The sequence below is a fragment of the Acinonyx jubatus genome, chromosome A2, assembly GCF_027475565.1.
Source record: "Acinonyx jubatus isolate Ajub_Pintada_27869175 chromosome A2, VMU_Ajub_asm_v1.0, whole genome shotgun sequence".
Classification (NCBI taxonomy): Eukaryota; Metazoa; Chordata; class Mammalia; order Carnivora; family Felidae; genus Acinonyx; species Acinonyx jubatus.
Window position 1 is genome coordinate 23,855,121 of NC_069383.1, and position 18,428 is coordinate 23,873,548.

An 18,428-nucleotide genomic window follows, 5' to 3' on the forward strand; every position below is an offset into this window, starting at 1 on the left:
GAATCATTCTATCTTATTCCTCTTCTACCCCCAGGCAGTGTGGAAAGGAAGAAGACAGTGGGCATCTTTGAGGGCTGTCTCTTCAAGGGCAGAATGAAGGCAGTCCCTGTTATGGAGTTCAGAAAAAGGGGGGTTTGGGGGGGGGCAGTGCTTATGGCAAAAGGAGTCCATGAATGATTTCTTTCCCTTCTCATTAGGTAGGGAGGGGGAGGAGTAGAGAAGGGACCAGAAACAGAAGAGGGACCTGCTGTGCGTGGCTTGGGAGGGGGGAGCTCTGGGGGCCCTGATAATGACAGGCGAGGTATAAATAGCTTGGGCCCTGCGGCTCATGTTCTGTCGGCTGCCTGTGACGAGGTGCTCAGGAATCCCACTCTCCTATTGGCACGCCCCCATCTCCAGAACTCTCATTCCCCCCCATGCCACCTTTGTCCCATGTCCAAAACCAACCATCAGGCATCAGTACTGACCATCTACTTGAGAGGCTGAGCTCTCCTGTGGAGAGATGCCCAGCTGGGGACACATGACACATAGCTCGGTCTCACAGGGAGGGAGGGGTGTGCGTGCGTGTGTGTGTGTGTGTGTAAAAACGTAGACATTTGACACCCAGTCTGAGGTGCCAGCTCAGGGTTCAGCGAGGTTGTCATTGAAGCCCAGATGAGGAAACTGAGGTACAGATCTGAGACAGCTCTCCTGGGGAGGAGAGAGAGGAGTAGGGTGGGTTTGCTTGGAGCTGACAGCCTCTTTACAAACTCTAATGGCTCACAGTCCCGTTTTGTGGGCATTACCTGAGGTCCCCCAGTAAGTTGAGGGCATCCGTTAAGGAGGGGGGATTTCAGAGGGAAGCCGGTGAGTGAAGAAAGAACTCCCAAGTGTAGCCTACCCTCTCTTTCTCCCCTCTCTCCCTCTTCTCCTACCCTCCCTGCAAGAGAGGTTTGTGTGCAGCCCCAGAGGAGTAAGTGAATGGTTGGCAGACAAGGGTGCCCAGTGCCAAGGATGGTTCCCGGCATCCTTCTCACCCCCTCCCACAGAAACCCGAACCTGTTGCTCTCCAGGATAAATCGGGGCCTGACTCAGGCCCCAGCCAGCCAGTCATAGTCAGCCTGACCCAGGAGCAGGCTGGTGACTCAGCCCTGAATATAGCCCATGAGCCCAGGCGCAGCCATCAGTGCTGGAACAAACCGTGCACAATGCTAGTCCTGGGGCCTGCCAAGTGGGCCCCCCCCTCCCTGAGGAGGGCTGATGTGCTCCTCCTCCCTGAGTCAGGCAGGGGCGCAGAGAGGGGTTTGCAGGGGGTTTCATCAGCTGAGTATTTGGGGCAGAGCTGGCTGGGGCCATACGCCTTTTATAACCCCCTGACTCACCACCCACTGACCTGTCTCAAGAGACCAGGTTGCCTGGCTATTCACCTGGCCCTGCCTTTCCCATCAAGGGGCACTGCTTGTCAGCCACTGACTTTGGCCATGGTTTGGGGTGAGCAGAATCTAAGTGACCAGGTCCAATGGGCTGTGTTTGAAAATCTTGTTTTTCTGGAGTCGGGGACATTTCCAGAGTCACCTATGAGGATACCAGGTTGGCCAAGTTCATAGTCGGCACTTTGATCAGTCAGTGATACTGACTGTGGCCCTGACTTATGTGCCGGGGACACTCTGGTAGGATAGAAAGATCCATAGCCCTCTTCAATTCTGCCTCTGCCACCTCTGGCAGGTAATATAATGATTTGGGGCTTCAGTTTCGAATCTGTAAAATGGAGTTAATAGTACCCTTGTAGGAGATTAGGAGATTTTTTATGTGTGAAGATGAGAAGAGAGAGCATGTGAGGTGATTAGCTCGGTGCTTCGCAGCTAATAGGTGACCAGAAAAAAGTAAGTTTGTTTCCTGTGCTGGTGCCTTATGGACCACGAAGGTTCTTTTTTTTTTTTTTTTTTTTTTTTTTTTACGTTTCTTTATTTTTGAGAGGTAGAGAGAGATAGAGCATGAGTGGGGGAGGGGCAGAGAGAGAGGGAGACACAGAATCGGAAGCAGGCTCCAGGCTCCGAGCTGTCAGCCCGGAACACGACACGGGGCTCCAACCCACAAACCGTGAGATCATGACCTGAGCCGAAGTCGGATGCTCAACCGACTGAGCCACCCAGGCGCCCCTGGGCCACGAAGGTTCTAGTGAGCAGGCGCTTCCTCACAGCCGTCCCTATCCCCTGTAGAGTCCGTTGCCGGGATCACTACACTGTTCTTCCCTCCCCTCCCCTCCCTCCCCTCCCCTCCCCTTCCCTTCCCTCTTAACACTGCATCTGCCAGAATTGGAGCCAGACTACTTCTGATCTTTAGAACTACCCAGGAGTGGCAGGTGGTGGCCCGGGGAGAGCGAGCAGAGGGGCTGTTGTGCAGAAAGGGAAGAGTCGTGCAGAGCACAGCAGTGGGCAGATGGAGGCCCCCAGGTGTTTGGTTCTAGCTGTACATCAGCCTGGATGCATGCCTGGTGGTGGCTTCTAAGAGACACCCTTGTGGACTTAAAGCTAGCTCAAGTGGCTGTTTCACACTCAGCACAGAGAGTCCTCTTTATTCTGGCAACAGTATATCAACAAGACCAGGAGGCACAAAGACCCAAATGATGAAGAGGACGGCTTTCTAAAATGAGCAAAAGGGCTGGGGGAAGAAAAGCAGGACCACTTTCCTGCGCATTGCTCAGGCTCTAGGCTCAGGCCTGGGAAGGATGGGATGCAGTCCTAACTGGAGGCTCACTGCCTCCTGGACCGTGGCCTCCATCTTGGCTTCTAATTCCAAGTTAAATCAGTGATCCTCACTGGTAAGTCATCTTCCAGTCCTTTCCACCACATATGTTCTCCAGCCGACTGGTGGCCAGACTAAAGTGGATTAAAAACAGGGTCCCCCTACCTACACTCAACAGCAAGGGGCCAGTGGTACCGGATGGGTTGTGAAGGAATTTCTTCAATTTAGGTTACAACTGAGCACATACAACCTAATGTCGCTGAGGGCAGTTTTCTAATTCTAGTGCGCATACTAATCAACTGGGGACCTCGTTAAAATGCAGATTCTGTGCTGGTAGGTTTGATGTGAGGCCTGAGATACTGCCTAACAAGCTAACGACGCTGATGCTGCTGGTCTGTGGACCACACTTGGAATTGCAAGGAGCTAGGCCACCCCAAATCAGCACTGCCTTCAAAGAGGAGTCATTTAAAGGGAGAGAAAGGAATGCGTGGCAATGCCCTCAATCTGCCTAGGTGCAGCCCTGTTTACTACAGTGACTGATCACGATTTTAGAACTGGCCCCAGGCCCCCTAGGAAAAGGCCGGGGAAGAAGTGAATTCATTTAATGCTTAGCAGTGCCCACTACAGTACATGCTCTATAGGTACGTTACTTCGGACATTTGGGTGAATGGAACAAACTCCTTTGGCATCAGGTAGAAAAGAGGCAGAGAGGCGTTCCGGGAAACCAGCGGTCATGGCGCCATTTTGTCCACTGTGGCTTATGAATGCACTTGAGGGCTCTCCTATGGAAACATTCATTGGAACAACCAATCACAGAGGGTTCCACAGCAACGACGGTAACCAAGGACACTCATAAATTATCCTTATCATTCTATCTCCACTTTGATCCCCTCTCCATCCTTTGCCCTACTCTGAATTCCAGGAGACCGACCTGTGTCACCTGGGCATCGCTGCTCTCTGGCTCGCAGCTGGGATCAGCCAATGAGAAGTGCCATTAGGAAACAGACAGGTGGGGGGAGAGGGTGTCAGGCTCTGACAAGGGCCGTACCCTTCTGTGGGTCCGGGGCCCCTTTCCAGTCCTCTAGCCCTGCCCTCCTCCCCTCTCCTTCAGGTCTGTGATGGGAGACACTGTTGCTGGTATCTGGGGATTTCACTATTCCTTGCTGGTTCTCTAACTCTGCCTGTGTACAGAGTCCCTTCATTTAAACACTCTTCAAGTTAAGGCTCTTGAGTGTGCCACCTGTTCACCGTCAGACTCTGCATGACAGTAAGTCCTCTCTGAGAGCGAATCCCATGAGGCATCACAAGGGCAGAGCCACGAAGGCTCAGATGCAGATCTTCTCAGGGCACTCTTTTCACAGCAGATGGGTGTGGGCATGGACCTAAGGGCAAGTCACTTGCCCCCCCCCCCCCCCCACACACAGTGTCCAGCTCATTCCATTTCTCTGTGTTCGGATGAGCTGCTGGAGATAGGGTTTATATGTGCAGACCAATGCATCTGCGATTTGGCTGGCAACGCGAGGAGCCACCCTCATCTCTGAGGTCACCTGTAGGGTGAGAAATCATATTTAGGAGCCCAATCCGTATGTGAGGTACCCCGTTAAAGGGGAACTGCTCTGTTCTGGTTGTGTTGTGGTGTTTCGCAAATAAAAGGCCACAGAGTCTCATGTAATTAGGTTGATATTTAATTACACGGAACCCAGGTTCTTATACAAGGCAGGAGATGGCAGCCAGCAGCTCCCCATGACCTTTCCAGCCTGGGTGACTGAGGCTGAGGAGATGGGGACACACGGGACACACGGGTGGGGTGGGGACTCTGGCACAGTGTGAGGGCAGCGGCCGCTGGGGATCTGCCCCCGAGGCTGGCCCAGGTCTGCCATCACTCCGTGAGGCAGAACTCTGACTCCTGCGGTCGCATGTTGGGTAACACATACAGAGCCACAGCCGCGATAGCCAAGAACACGATAGGCTTCCACATCCCAAACATGTTCTGTGGGGACCAAAGACAAATGGTGAGTGCCCAGCCTTCTGAACCCTTCCCTAAGCCAGAGGTTTCCCTGCCTACTGGCGCTGGAGAGACATCAGGAACCTCCTGGTCCGGGTCTCTCTCACTTCCTGGGTGACTGCTGAAGACAATGCAGTCCTAGTCCCGGCAGCACTAGGTATCTGGAACAACGCTATGTGTATCACCTGAGGTGACTCCGTGTATTCAGGCCCCACGGAATGAAGAGAATACCCGTTCGTGTGTGTAGAAGCCAGCTCAGGAGCCAGACTTCAAAGAGCATCCAGATGGTTGCGATGAGAAAGGATCAAGCGCCGTGGCAAGAAAAAGAGGGTAAACTGGGCCCTCTGGGGAAAGCGGAAGTGCCTCACTGGCTTTATACAGGAGAAATGAACTCGGTCAAAATGGTAAGACTGAGGGGAAATAAAGGGCGCACCGTGGAGTGCAGGCAAATATGAGGTTCAGAGGCAGCCCGGACCTTTTGTGGAGAATGCTGCTGGTTTGAGAAAACTCAAGGAAGCCAGTCACTGGCCCTGGGCGGCAAATGCCAGGGTCCTGAAAACATCCCCGGTCACCAGTGTGTTGACTGACTTCCCGAGCATGTGCCAGTGCACTGAGGCTTCCAGACTCCACTGACCATAGCAAATCCTGCTGGTTCGTGGGACAACAAAGAAGCATCATTTAGGGAACATGAAATCCTGGACAAGAAAATACATACTTAGGAAATAGTTTCTATTTTTGTTACTTTTTCTTACTGCATTACTTGAAAGACAGAATTTGGGTTTTGAGTCATAGCTATGGTGTAATAACAGAAGGATGATTTTAGGTAAGAACTGAGTATAGCCCATTGATCCTAAGAAAGCATTTGCTTAGAGAATAATGGATCTAAGAAGAGGATTTTAGGTCAACTATAAAGAGCAAGATCTCTCACATTTGTAGAAATAGTTACCAAAAAGAACAGAACAAATGAAATGGAAAGCGAAACAATGCTGGAAGCAGATACAGAGAGTAATTTATGTAAGAAAATAACTGGAGGGGCGCCTGGGTGGCTCAGTTGGTTAAGCATCCAACTTCAGCTCAGGTCATGATCTCACAGCTCGTGGGTTCGATCCCCGCGTTGGGTTCTGTGCTGACAGGTCAGAGCCTAGAGCCTGCTTCAGATTCTGTGTCTCCTTCTCTCTCTGCCCTCCCTTGCTTGCTCTCTCTCTCTCTCTCTCTCAAAAACAAATAAACATTAAAAAAAATTAAAACAAAACAAAAAAAAGAACTGGAAAGGAAGCTAGGAAAAATGTGTACATGCTCAGATGCTTATATACTAATATATACTGCTAAAAACATCAGTCGAGGGGTGCCCGGGGGGCTCAGTCAGGTAAGTGTCTGACTTCAGCTCAGGTCATGATCTCACAGCCCCACATCGGGCTCTCTGCTGTCAGCACAGAGCCTGATTCAGATGCTCTGTCCCTCTTTCTCTCTGCCCCTGCCCCACTTGCATGCTCTTTCTCTCAAAAATAAATAAAAACATTAAATCCATACATATGTCAGTCTCATGTTCTTGAAGGAGGACATTTATGGAGCTGGACCCATAAATGTGAACTGGTACCCTTTATACCAGAGGCAAGTTCCAGACTGGCTGAGTGGAGGGCTGGTAAGTCACGTCAGGCTTTCCTTTCAGCCTGGGTTACTAAGTTGACAGATCAAAGAAATGGTTTTAGACTTTACTGAGACATCTGACAGATTTTCCATGATCTTGGGGAGAATAGGAGGAAATAAAAGTAGGGTGCTTGCACAGTTTGCTGTGTGACCATTTGTTAAGTGACCGAGGAGGTAGATAAAAGAGAGCCTGGAAAAGACAACACTCCAGAGGCTCGGCCCTCACTTTAATGTGTGCGAACATATGGAGGTGGGCTGGTCACCCCTGAGGAGGGTGTAGAGCTGGCAGGGAAATGGGTAATTTGAAACCACAGGGTCAAGATTAAAAAAAGAAAAAACAGGGGCACCTGGGTGGCTGAGTTGGTTAAACATCCGACTCTTGATTTTGGCTCAGGTCATGATCTCAACATCGTGAGATCGAGTTCTGAGCTGGGCATAGAGCCTGCTTAAGATTCTCTCTCTCCCTCCCCCTCTGCCTCTTTCCTGCTCGTGCATGTGCTCACATGTTCTCTCTCTCTCTCTCAAAACCAAACAAACAAACAAACAAACAAAAAACTTCACAGATTACATCAATGGACTATACCTAATAGGGATGAATAAAAAGTTCTGCCTCAGATCCAAAAAACCAACTGCAGGTAGAGGATGGGGGGAGGATGCTTAGCACATGCAACATGCAAAGGAGCTCTGTAAATAATACATGCAGGAAGTTAACAAGGTTTGATTCTAGTTGTCAAGAGGGCTAAGGCGATTGGAAGCTGTGTGAAGACAAGCGTGGGGTCTTCCTAATTACATGGAAGCAACCAAGGAAAACTGCTCAAAATGAGGAGAGATGGTTAAGGGGGAAGCAGGACTGGAATTCTATCTGTTGCTAACATCAGTCTTTAGAATCCACCTCACAGCTCGGTGGCTGTATTACTTGGCCTCTCTATGCCTTAGTTGTATTACATATAAAATAGTAAAAGCTGCCTCATTGGGTTGTTGCAAAGATTAAATGAGTTAATATACATAAGGTAATTAGAACAGTGCCTGGCACAGAGCATGTATTATGTTAAGTGTATTTCTTTTTAAATTATCTCTGTGGTGTTTTATCATTTATGAAACACTTTCATAAACATGAACTCAGGTGATTTTCACATTAGGAAGGCAGAGATTTTACTGTCCTTTGCTTTTATTTGAAGAAATTAACACTCTGATTATGCATTTTGCCTACTGGGACTAAGCGGTACGAGGCAGGGACAGACTTGGCCAGGTTCTCTGACCACCTGTCGGCCACGTTCCTACAGTACTACACTCAGCTCCTGGACGGGGAGCTGCAGAGTGAGGCACAGCCAGGCTCCCCAGAGCACCCTGACCCTGGACTTCCTTTCCTCTCACTCTGCTTGCGCCTGGCTGAGGTGGAGAAAGGTTACGGCTGAGTGCTTTGGGTCTCCTCCCCTAGGGACTGAGAAATCTGGATGTGGACAGAGGGAGAACAGGCACAGGGAGAGACCCTGTCACTAAAGGAGTCAATAACTGGAGTGCCTTAAAGACGAGGAAGGAGAAAGGAAAAAGAGGGGAAAATCTGAGGGGAAAAGGAAGGAGGAAAGTGCTACCAACATAAGCTTCAGCTGCCACCCTAACCTGTGCATTAAGCCAGCTCCACTCCATTTGCAGGGGTGAGAAGGGAAGGGGAGGTGTGGTGGAGGTGGGGGGGGGAGCAGGAGAAAGGAGCCAGAACGGACCAGGAGAGAACAACTGATGGGTTCTGAAGACAGGTGGAACCCTAGGGCTCTACCTTGGGCCCCAAGACCACAGTCTGCCTCCTAAATTTGGTATCCTGTTGACAGACCAGATTACATGGACCGCAGCCAAGTGGAAGGTGCCCAGAATATGTCAGCCTTGGTGCCCTGAGAATCCTCGCACCTCATTCTTTTCACCAGTACCACTTTCTCTCCAGAAAGCCTGGCTTGGGAAGGCAATTACAATAGAACCTGGCCCCCAAAATGGATAAAGAGAGACCTATAAAACATTTCCTGGCGTTCTTGCTCTGATTTTTCTGAAGACCAGAAGTCCCAAAGCAGAGAACTTCTCAGCAGAAAGCACATAATATGGCGGGGGTTCTGTTCTACTTTCACCATGTTTGAAGGACAAACTGAGGCTGCCCTCCTCCAAATGCCCCTGAGAGGGGGTTTAGGATTAGGGTTGGGGTTGGTCACAGCTCTCCAGAACTCCTCTCTCACTCAACGGGGGAGGCAGCGATTCCTTACTTTGCCGTCCTGGGTGGCGACAGCAGTCGAGAGCTTGGCTCTGGGGCTAAACAAAGACAAAGAGCACCCAGGCCAGCCTTGCAGGCAGACATCAGCTCATCAGAAGTGGTCAGGCATTTCTGAAAGTGGCAACAGTGCTGGGATCATCCAGAGTTTTCCCAGCCAGAAAACAGAAACTCAAGCCATGTCAGCGATATGCATTCCCACTCGCTGTGTGTTAGGAAGACGTGCTCGGGGATGCTACGGGCTTTGCAGTAGCCCAAGGAGAAGCCAGGGCGAAAACTCAGCCCTGAGTAATCTGTTGTCAGAGGACTAAAGCAAGAAGCAAGCAAGCGAGAGAAAAAGGAAAGAGGAGAGGCCAGGGCAACCTGCACCCCCCCTCTACCCCTCAGGAGGAGAGGACTCGATACCAGTACCTGCGTTAGGACGACGTCTCGGCCCACCAGCACCAGAGCAAAGCCGATATGACCACCAGGCCTACGAGAGGCAAGGAGAAGATGGGGGGCTCGGGGGCAGGGGATGGCTGCGACATATCAAATGAGAAGGAAGCACGAGGAGAGGCCAGGAGATGAGGGGTGGTATAAAAAGACATAAACATATGAATCCAATGGATAATGAGGATGAGAAAACAAAGGGAAAAGAGAAAGAGATCAAGAGGTTAAACAGGTAGCGAGGGCAGCCGCATCTCCTCTCTGCGCCCGGGCCTGGTTCTTCCCACTGGCGGCCTGCGGAAGATGCAAACCTGAACGGGTTAAGCAGCTGCTTAGGTCTGAATCAGGTGGTGGGTCGTTTCCTGGCTTGTCATACCCCTCTCACATCTTGTCAAGCAGGGGTTATCGGCACTAGACCTTTCTTGCAGGTCAGTAACTCTGGAAAAGTGAAGCTCCGAGGGTAAAGCTGGGCTCTCCAGATGAGGAGGATGCACACTTCTAGGTCACTCAGGGAAGAGCCAGTCTCCTGCCAGGCCACCTGTCCCTTTGTGAGGCCACATGTTCTGGCTGCTCTCCACCGAGTCTCGGTGTTCTGGGCTCTGATCCCTGTGACCCCCTAGGAGTCTAATGCCGTTGTTGTGAGACAAAATGCACTAAACCAGGCTAACGGTGGAGAAGTGCTAGTTCTTTGACTGCAACAATCTTCCAGAGAGAAAGTGAATTTGCAGGTAGTATCACACATGCCATCAGACCTGCCTGCAAAAGATGCAGGACCTAGGAGGCAAAGGGACACCTCCATATGTAGCCAACGAGGAACGTGCTCGACCTCAAAGTACAAGAATCCGCTTTGACATTTAGAGATGTGGCACCGAAGACAAGGAAATCTAGGAGGTTCTGACCCATCGTGTGGTGGAATACGATGAATTCAAAGAAACAGAACACTGGGGAAGAGGATGCGGCTGCTCCTACTTTTTACATCCTAAGTAATGGTTCTCTGACACAAGGTCAACAGAGAGCTGCACGCTGGGTTGTGAGCCAGTGCTGACAACTGCTGAGCTACCAGAAAATTCCAGGTAGCCTTAGAGCTGACTGGGATGTCCCACCACAAGAGACTTATTTTCTTCCCCTGTGTTTAGAGAGATGGAAAGAGCCTGTAGTGCAAACCAAGGACTTATTCAGGAAGTACTCACTCTTCAAGGAATCAGAGCCCCCAGTTAACCTCAACCAGGGCAGGAATTCAGCTGGTACATTCCTGTACAGATGTACCAGTAGTTAAAACACAGAAACACTTTTGTACAATTGGTAAATCACCCAGGAAACTCCCATCCCAACTTCTCAAGATCTAGCAACTAATTTGGTTAGGGCTCTGGCTGCCCTTCCTCAGACTGGTCAACGCCCCTGCCGTACAGACTGAAATATTCTACTTCTGACCACCCCCAGCTCCCCACCTCATGCCCCTGTGATATACGGAGCCCGCAAGCAACACCAGCCTCCCCACATCCCTAACAGCAACAACAGAGGTCAACCTCATAGGGCACCCTGGGGAAGCAGGACAGAGCGACTTGCCCAGGCTGACAAACAGCCTTTAGATCTCACACCATCCGCGTTCTCAGCGCAGCGCTAGATGAAGGGTGAAGAACCCTCCTGATGTAAGGAACAAGCGCTACCACATAGATGAAAGGAGGTCAGACTGCAATGAGCCCACCCTGGTTTCCAGAAAAGGGATCTTTGAGACCCAGGTCCACAGCAGATCGGTCTAAGCCTGCCATCTCCCACGGAGAGACCGTCTCCGCCACTCCCGGCTCATCTCCACTGTCCCTGAGCGCCACGCCTCAGGGCTTGCCGGCTTCTCCTCCTGCAGGAGTCCATCCTCGGGCACCTGAGCCCGACAGCCCACTTCCCACCTGATCCAGTCTTGGACTGCGGTTACCTTTTTGTTTTCAGAAAGCTTGAGGGGGCTGTTTTCCTCTGAAGCTTCAGGGCAAGTGTCGTCACTCTCATCTTTGTTGTCTTCTTCCTTGCCCCCCTGCTCTTGGGACTCTTCATAAGCCCCCTCTTTATCTTCCGTGGACTTCACCTCGGCAGGGTCTGATGCCTGAGAAGCTACTTCCTCCCAGGACTCCTGCTTCGTTTCCTCTTTGGTTTCCTTCTTTCCCTCCTCCATTTCCTCTTTTGTTAGATCATATAAATCCGTGTGGTTGGCCTTGTAGTAGAGCACCACCTCCAGACTCTGCAGGGTGGAGGCAGGGCAGGATGGGGGCTGCGGTTACCTGTGAAGATGACTCCCTTCACGACAAAGCTGGACTATCTCAAGAGCACCCTGCTTCCCAGCATGTCACGGTGCGTGAGCAGCCCCACGTTCTGGTACCAGGTCTCTCCCTGCGCATAGTGCGGAGGGCAGTCATGCCCAGCCTCGGGCCCCACACAGCCGTCTGGCCACTGGCCATCGGCCATCTCAGACAGCTACCACAGCTACATTCTTGAGCTCTGTCCCTCAACTGCTACTTCCTACCCCCGCAGGGCAACTGTGACTCCCATTTTACCCAATCCTCTCTCACTTATTTCCAACTGCTCTGAATAAATTCCTCTCTCTTCATCCATTTGGTCCCTCTCTTGGGCACATAACCCAGGAAGAAAAGGGGCCCCAGAAGATTGGGCTGAGCTCGTTGGAGCAGTCGTCCAACCCAGGGGCGATGGGCCTTGGGGGCTGTGCCTCCAGGTCGAAGTGGTCTGTATTCCACTCCCCTTAAAAAACTTCACCGGAAAAGGGAGTACCCAACTGCTACCAAGAGGGAACTACTCTTAACACGTCAGAGAGACCAGCAGCTTCTCTACAAATACCTCACCTGGTCGAAACGGTGGTGCAGATGATTTTTCTTCCCAAGGTCTCCCCTGCCTTTCTGCTTATCTGGGCACTAGGGTTATCACTCACCTTCTCGTCCTCACAGTTGTACTCAGAGCCGTCCAGGCTTGGTTTGGTCACCTTTTTATTTTTAACCCCGTTGGCATTTTTGTTCATATTCTTATTGCCGTTTTTTCCCTTGGTTTCTGTGGCGACAGAGGACCTCTCCTTGAGCTGGCGCAGCTCCTCATGGCAGCACTGCAGCTGTCCCTCCAGCTGCTCCTGCACGGCCAGAAGCCGCCCCTGCTCGTCCATGCTGGCCTGATACTGCAGCTGCAGCTCCCGCAGCTTGGCCTGCAGCTCTTTGATCTGTTGGTGGTGGAGCGCCAGTCACCCCCAGCACCACCCCCTCGGCCAGCCTGTCATCTTCACAGGTAACCTCAGCCCCCATCCTGCCGAGACATTCCCCTGCTGAGGCCCTCGGGGAAGTAGGCGAGAGAGGGAACATCAACCTGCGGAAGGCGAGCCTCTAAAGCGGTTCCGCAAATAGTTTCTCTCTAACCTGAGGCCCCTGCTGATTTACCTCTAACATCTTCAAAAAAGGAGGATTTAAATTATGTTTTTACTGTGACCTCTCCGGGGAATAGCTAGAGGGCTACCCCTTCTGAACCCCAGGACTTTATTACAGACACCTGCTTCACCCAAGCAAGTTCTCGAATAGGTACAACTGCCTAAGACACCGTGTTCTTGTCCACTCCACAGAGTGTACCTGGGCTCCAGTGCCTCGCCCTGGAAACAGAGGCACATTCCAATCCTGCTCCCTAACCTCTGGTTTCGTCTTTCCCGACTTCTGGCATCACAGGCTCCTTGGTAGGTAGCGATACTAAGCAACCTAGGCCCACAGGCTGATTGCTCTCTAGACTCTCCCACGCATATACAGTGAGCCCTGCTGGACTGTGGACTGCTCTAGGACAGAAATGATGCCTTCTGTCCCATTCCTCATGGATGCAGGGCACCTTTCTGCATTATAAGAGATCTAAGGCCTCTTTTGGCATTATAAGAGATCCAAGGCCACCTTTTGGCATTATAAGAGATCCAAGAGGAGGCAAGGCTCTGCCCTTGAGGTGCTCACAGTCTAGTTGAAGACACAAGACCAATACACCCAAAAATAACTCAAGGTGAAAAAAAATACAACTCTATAGAAGTGCTCTGGGACACGGCAAAGGAGAAGAGTGGTAAAAGGAAAAAGAGAAAAGTTATTCTGAGAGTCCTGGTGAGTAACTCTCAGGACAGTGAGCACCTGAGGAATGTCCGCCAGTGACGCAGCAGACTGCCCAGCTTCCTGGGATTCAGCCCCTGCTCCGTTCCTGGGAGCGAGAGCAAGCAGTGAGCTCCTGGCCCTCTTTCCTCAGCCTCTCCAAAATGGCCAGGACCTAGGACCTCCTCTGGCTCTAGGGGCTCCTAGAAGAAACCTTGCCTCCCAGACAGCCGTTACCTCGTTCCTGTCATTTGAGGAGGCAACAGGCTTCTCGCGGCTTTCCAGGCACTCCTTGAATTCCTTTTCACAGGCATCCAGCTCTTCCTTCAGCTCCTTCTGCCGTTCCAGCAGCTTTTTCATTCGCTCTTGCAGCTGGTCGTGTTCCTCCTGGCTGAGCTGGTACATGGCCTGCACTCCCTGCAGCTTGATCAACACCTTGGCCACCATGTCCTCACAGCGCTGCGGAGGGTGGGGGAGTAACGTCTGCACCCTGAGAAGCACCTGCCCTCCGCCCGCTCTCTTTGCTAGGCCTTTTTGTGGGTACAGAATAATGGCCACAAGGATCTGAAACTGCCCTGGGGCGAATTCTGTACTTCTTCCCACGAAGCAGCAGCACTGTGATGGCAGCATCTCCATATCAGACACATGGAGCACCTCATTCATTTCCAGTGAGTTACCCAGCTCACCTCCGACCCCGCTGCCCACCTCACTTCTTGCACCTTTCCCTGATGGACTTCTCTCTGAATAGGACAAGAGCCTTCTGTCCCTGTGAGACCTCTCATCTGGCTACTTTTACCTCTACATCTTCGGGCTCAGCAGGTTCATCCTCAATGCTGCTGACGTAACTCTTGTAACAGGTGTCAGAGCTACTGCTGCTACCGTAACTCTTCTTATAGGTGACGCTGCTGCTGCTGCTGCTGTAATTCCTATCACAGGTCTTGTGGGTACTGGTGCTGCTGTCGTAGCTCTTGAGAAAGCTCTCATCACTGGCCTGGGTGCTACCGTAACTCTTGTGATAGCTCTCGCTGTCATCAACGCTGCTACCGTAGCTCTTACGATCGTACTCGGTGCTGGCGGCCATGCCGCCGTAGGTCTTCTGGTAGGACTCAAGGCTCCTGTTTACGGAAGGGGACTGGACTTGGAGCAGCTGCATCTCTTCCAGGCAGAGCTGCAAGTCGGCCTGCAGCCTCTTCCGCTCCTCGAGGAGCCTGCCCTGCTCCTGCTGCAGTAGCTCCTGCTCGGTCTGAGTGCTCTCGTACAGCCCCTGCAGAGCCTGTATCTGGGCGATGATCATCTTGGACTGCCAGGAGTGGGCGGGGGGAGACATTGTCATTACTCTAGACACTGCCACGCTTCTAGCTGCGCCCCTCCTGGGGCAGACATCTGACAGCACACTTCAGAGGCCTGCACACCCACACTCCAGTCACCACAGCCTAGGTCTTCAACAGCCCCCAGCTACTGGCATGTGTCGGTTTCTTGCTCACTGGGGGGAAATCCCCCCAGGGCGGCTACTCTGCGATTTCTGGGCTCCTGTTTCTGCTGGTTTCTAAACTCTGGTTTAGAAACTCTCCTGGCAGCAGGGCTGAGTGGGTAGCAGGAACACTCTGGCTCCCTCCCCTCCCCTCTTCTCAGTCAGGATATACCCATTATCCTGATCTTGGGGCTCAGTCCCCTCCCCTGCCCCCAAGTCTAAAATCAGCCCTGGCCTTGAATTGAGCCTACAAAGAATTCCTCCCTCAGCAGATGGGGACCTGGAATTAAGGTCTCACTACAAGGCCCTGTACCTCCTGCCCCAATTCTGAATCTGGCCTCTGGGCATGTTTCCCAGGCCCTCTGGGCCTGGCTTCTTGGCTGCTGATGCCCAGGATGAGATCTGATCAGTTAAGGAAATATTTTATACCTGGTTCCTGGTCTCTGTGTTACCCAGGCCGAAATCTGATGCCCCTTGAATCTGACCAAATCTCAGCTTGGACTCTGCAATTCCCTTGTTCTCCCTATCGAGGCTAATATTTGAATGAACAGATCTAGCCTAGATTGAAACTGTCCCCCTGCTCTTCCTTGCCAACCCTGAGACCTCAGACCAAATGCATCCCATAATCCTGAACAGACTTATGTGGAACTCTCCACCAGCATGACCTCAGAGGCGTGACCCCTTCCTGGTGCTTGAGATGCATGGATTCTTTGGTCCAACCCCCCTCGACGTGGCTCTTATTGCTACCAAAGTTTTCATGAAGACAGTGTGGTCAGTAGCAAGAATGCCACATGTTAGGAATTCTTCCCTTGGGAATGAATGGTCCCAGATCTGTCTCATGCAGCATACCAACATAGGTTTTGGTCACTGAAAAGTGGCACTGGTCAATTATCAGCCAGCTTATAACAAAAGGATGACATGCTTAGAGTCAGTCTCAAAGAATCCAGACAAATACTAAGCTGATATTATAAATCTGGAAAATGGTATGCTGGAGGGGCGCATCAAATCATCAGACGCTTAGATTCCCAGGTCACCTGGTTCTCAGTGTTGACAGCGCTTCGATTAGGCACGTATCTGATTGAGGTCCTCAGGCCGTAGCTAAAGCCACATCTTAATGAGCCCGTGGGTGGTCATGGCTGAAGAAGGACAGAGCCTCAGTCTCATTCTTACTTCTGGCCAGACAGGCCTTCCTAACTCTGACCCTTCCACGGAACCCTCTTCCCTACCATGCTATCGTCCCCAGAACTGTCCCCCTGCCTCTTGTTCTGGTTACCTTGTTAGGACCACACTTGGAGGACTTAGACAATTTGGAATCATCGGGATTCTTGAAGACTTCCTGGAAACGAGCCTCTTTGAAAAGATGTAGCTCTTCGTGCAGGTCTGACTGTTCTCTGAGCACACATTCTTGATTCTGTACCAGTTTTTTCTGCTCTTCCTGCATGCCTTGGTAGAGCAGCTGTAGTTCACACAGGTCTTGTAACTTTGCAAGCAGCTCCTGACTCTGTGAGGTGGTGGGAAGGAAGCGGGCAGGAACTGTGGAGGCCACCTGGGAAGACCCGTGCCTCCTTCCTGCTGGGGACCCCTCCCTTGGGAGTCTCTGAGTGGTCTCTTAACGGCCATCTGGGACGGGGTCAGGGTGGGGGGAGTGGCTTTTCTATGGAGACCTGCTGGCTGACTAGTCACAATCTCACAAGTCTGCAGGTATTCTGCAGTTTACAGAGCGCACTCGGAGTAAGTTTTCTCCAGATGGACTAAAACTCTAAATAGAAAGCTGGACAGGTTTCAGGGCACAACGCGTATTTTAAGCTTTAAAACCCTAATCGGCTAGAGTGAACTTTCTGGCTCGAAGAGATCGGTGACCAAGTAAGGAGTGGCTGATTCAGAAAAGGTTCAGTCCCCACCCTGTTCTTTTTCCCAAGTACAGTCGCACCTGGGAAGCTTCTCAAAGCAGCCTCTCCATAGTCAGCAGCCGTCCCCTGGCTGGGGTTACCTTACGCAAGAGACCAGCTCTGGGGAACGGTAGCGGGAGCCTGTGCAGCTCTTCTTGCAGCCGGCCCTGCTCCTCCTGCATCCTCCTCTGATCCTCCAGGAGCTCGCACTGCTCCATCTGCAGCTGCCCCAACTCCTTCTGGCTGGCCTTGTACTGTTCCTGCAATTCTGTCAGTCTGGATAGCACTGTGTCACACTGTGGGTGGGGCGGGTGTGGACGGTGGTTACTCGGCCGTATTTCTCGGCACTGTGCCTAGCAGGGCCCTTCCGTGCTCTCCTGCCTCTTGTGGCTCGCCAGGGGCTCCCTCCCCATGCGGTCCCCTTGGACTGACCGTCCCAAGCCACGTGGCACCCATACGGGTTTAGACACCGAACGGGAAGCCCCAGCGGGCCGCTCAGAAGCGTTTGGCTGTGCTGTAAACTCTGTCTCCCGGTCCCCAAGAGTCCTGTGAGGGGAGGGTTATCGCCGCCCCTCCCTTCCCATTTCCCCACCTTCCTTTCCTTTGGCCCTTCCCTTCGGTGCACACTGTTCTCCTGCCCTGCTGGGAGTTCTAGTTCCCGTCACTGTCACTATCCCCGGTTGGTTTTATACCTAATTATACTTCTTACCAATAAAAACTTCACCCTATCTGTCCCCATTCTGTTTTCATAATCAGCTTTTTAAATCTTTAGAAAAATACGAGCGACTGCTGAATTTGGGTTGAGAAGACTAAATTATCCCATGATTCCAAAAACCCAAACCTTCTAATACCACACTCATCTCATTGCTGTTTCAGGACAAGAGGAAAAGCTGCCTCTGTGTCAGCGTGCTCCTCCCTCCCCACAGTCTCAGTCTCTTCTACTAGGAGAGGAGGGAATGAGCAAGTCATGGACAAGCTGGGCCTCTAGACTGAGTAGGAATGGAAGAAGGAAATGTGAGCCTGGGCGCAGAAAGGCAGGCAGACTGTTGGAGTGGCCCACATAGCCTCCCCTTTCTGTGTCTTCTGAGGCCTTTCTCTGGGGACACGGCCTGCTGCTGGCAGAGGAAAGAGCCACCGAGTCATCGGGCACAAGGTGACCTGCTCCACCAGCTTTGGAGAATCTTGTGCCTTTTCTCCATCACGTTTTAACACCTTCCATTTCCTATCAGTGATCAGGAGCTGAAAGTGCTCAACACAGGGTAACTGAGAATGACCCGCATTTTACACACTATGGAAAAAGAAAAAATGAGTAAAGAAGGCCTTATTTATCACTACCATGATTTATTACTAAAGGAGGTGAGAAAAGAGCAGTATTCTGTTCAATTTAAAGAGAGTAAAACTCAAGCTTAGAGAACTTCACTATTCTGAAGTCACAGCATAAACCCTGGGAGAACCTAGGTCCTTCTAATACCCAATCAGCACTCGGGGCACAAGACCGTGTCATCTGACAAGAACATCTGCCATCTGCCTGAGAAAACTGGACCTTCCCTTTCTAGGTCCGGTGATAAAAGCTGTGTGTAGGGGCTTTTGTGCATGTTCTTCTCCACAAATGATAAGATAATATATCACTACAGTTTGAAGAACAAGGTATAAATGTCTACACACATGGAATCAAGTGCAAAACCTTCAGGTGTTCAGACCGGATCCAGCTATACTGCTCCTACTAAGCTGTGGCTTGGACTCAAAGTCAAGATCAAGGCAAACTGTTTAAAAGTTACCAGCATGAGACTCTGCCTCTGTTTCCTGCCTTGCATGCTCAGCTGTGACTGGACCGGGAGCTCAGCAAGCCCCTTGGTTGGATGACTTCACTTCTGCTCTTACACCTCCTTTCTCCAGAGGAAGTACCCAGGAGAGC

The 18,428-nt window shown here is 51.5% G+C and overlaps 1 protein-coding gene across 8 annotated transcripts in view; it reads right to left on the reverse strand.

Annotated features, from left to right (window-relative positions):
• Positions 1-2,526: 2,526 nt before the first annotated feature.
• Positions 2,527-18,428, reverse strand: part of CCDC136 (coiled-coil domain containing 136) — a 29,419-nt gene continuing 13,517 nt past the window's right edge. For 3 of the 8 annotated variants that reach the window (XM_027075434.2, XM_027075435.2, XM_027075433.2), the window contains 2 exons: positions 9,039-9,145; positions 4,394-4,714 (listed from right to left, as the gene is read on the reverse strand). In XM_027075434.2, coding sequence (XP_026931235.1) covers positions 4,604-4,714; positions 9,039-9,145 — 218 coding nt within the window. In that variant the 3' untranslated portion in view covers positions 4,394-4,603. Of the gene's footprint in view, positions 4,272-4,393; positions 4,715-9,038; positions 9,146-10,983; positions 11,284-11,985; positions 12,265-13,390; positions 13,613-13,949; positions 14,454-15,897; positions 16,126-16,614; positions 16,810-18,428 lie in introns of those variants that run through there. The other 5 variants (XM_027075426.2, XM_027075430.2, XM_027075428.2 and 2 more) reach the window with 4 other exon arrangements.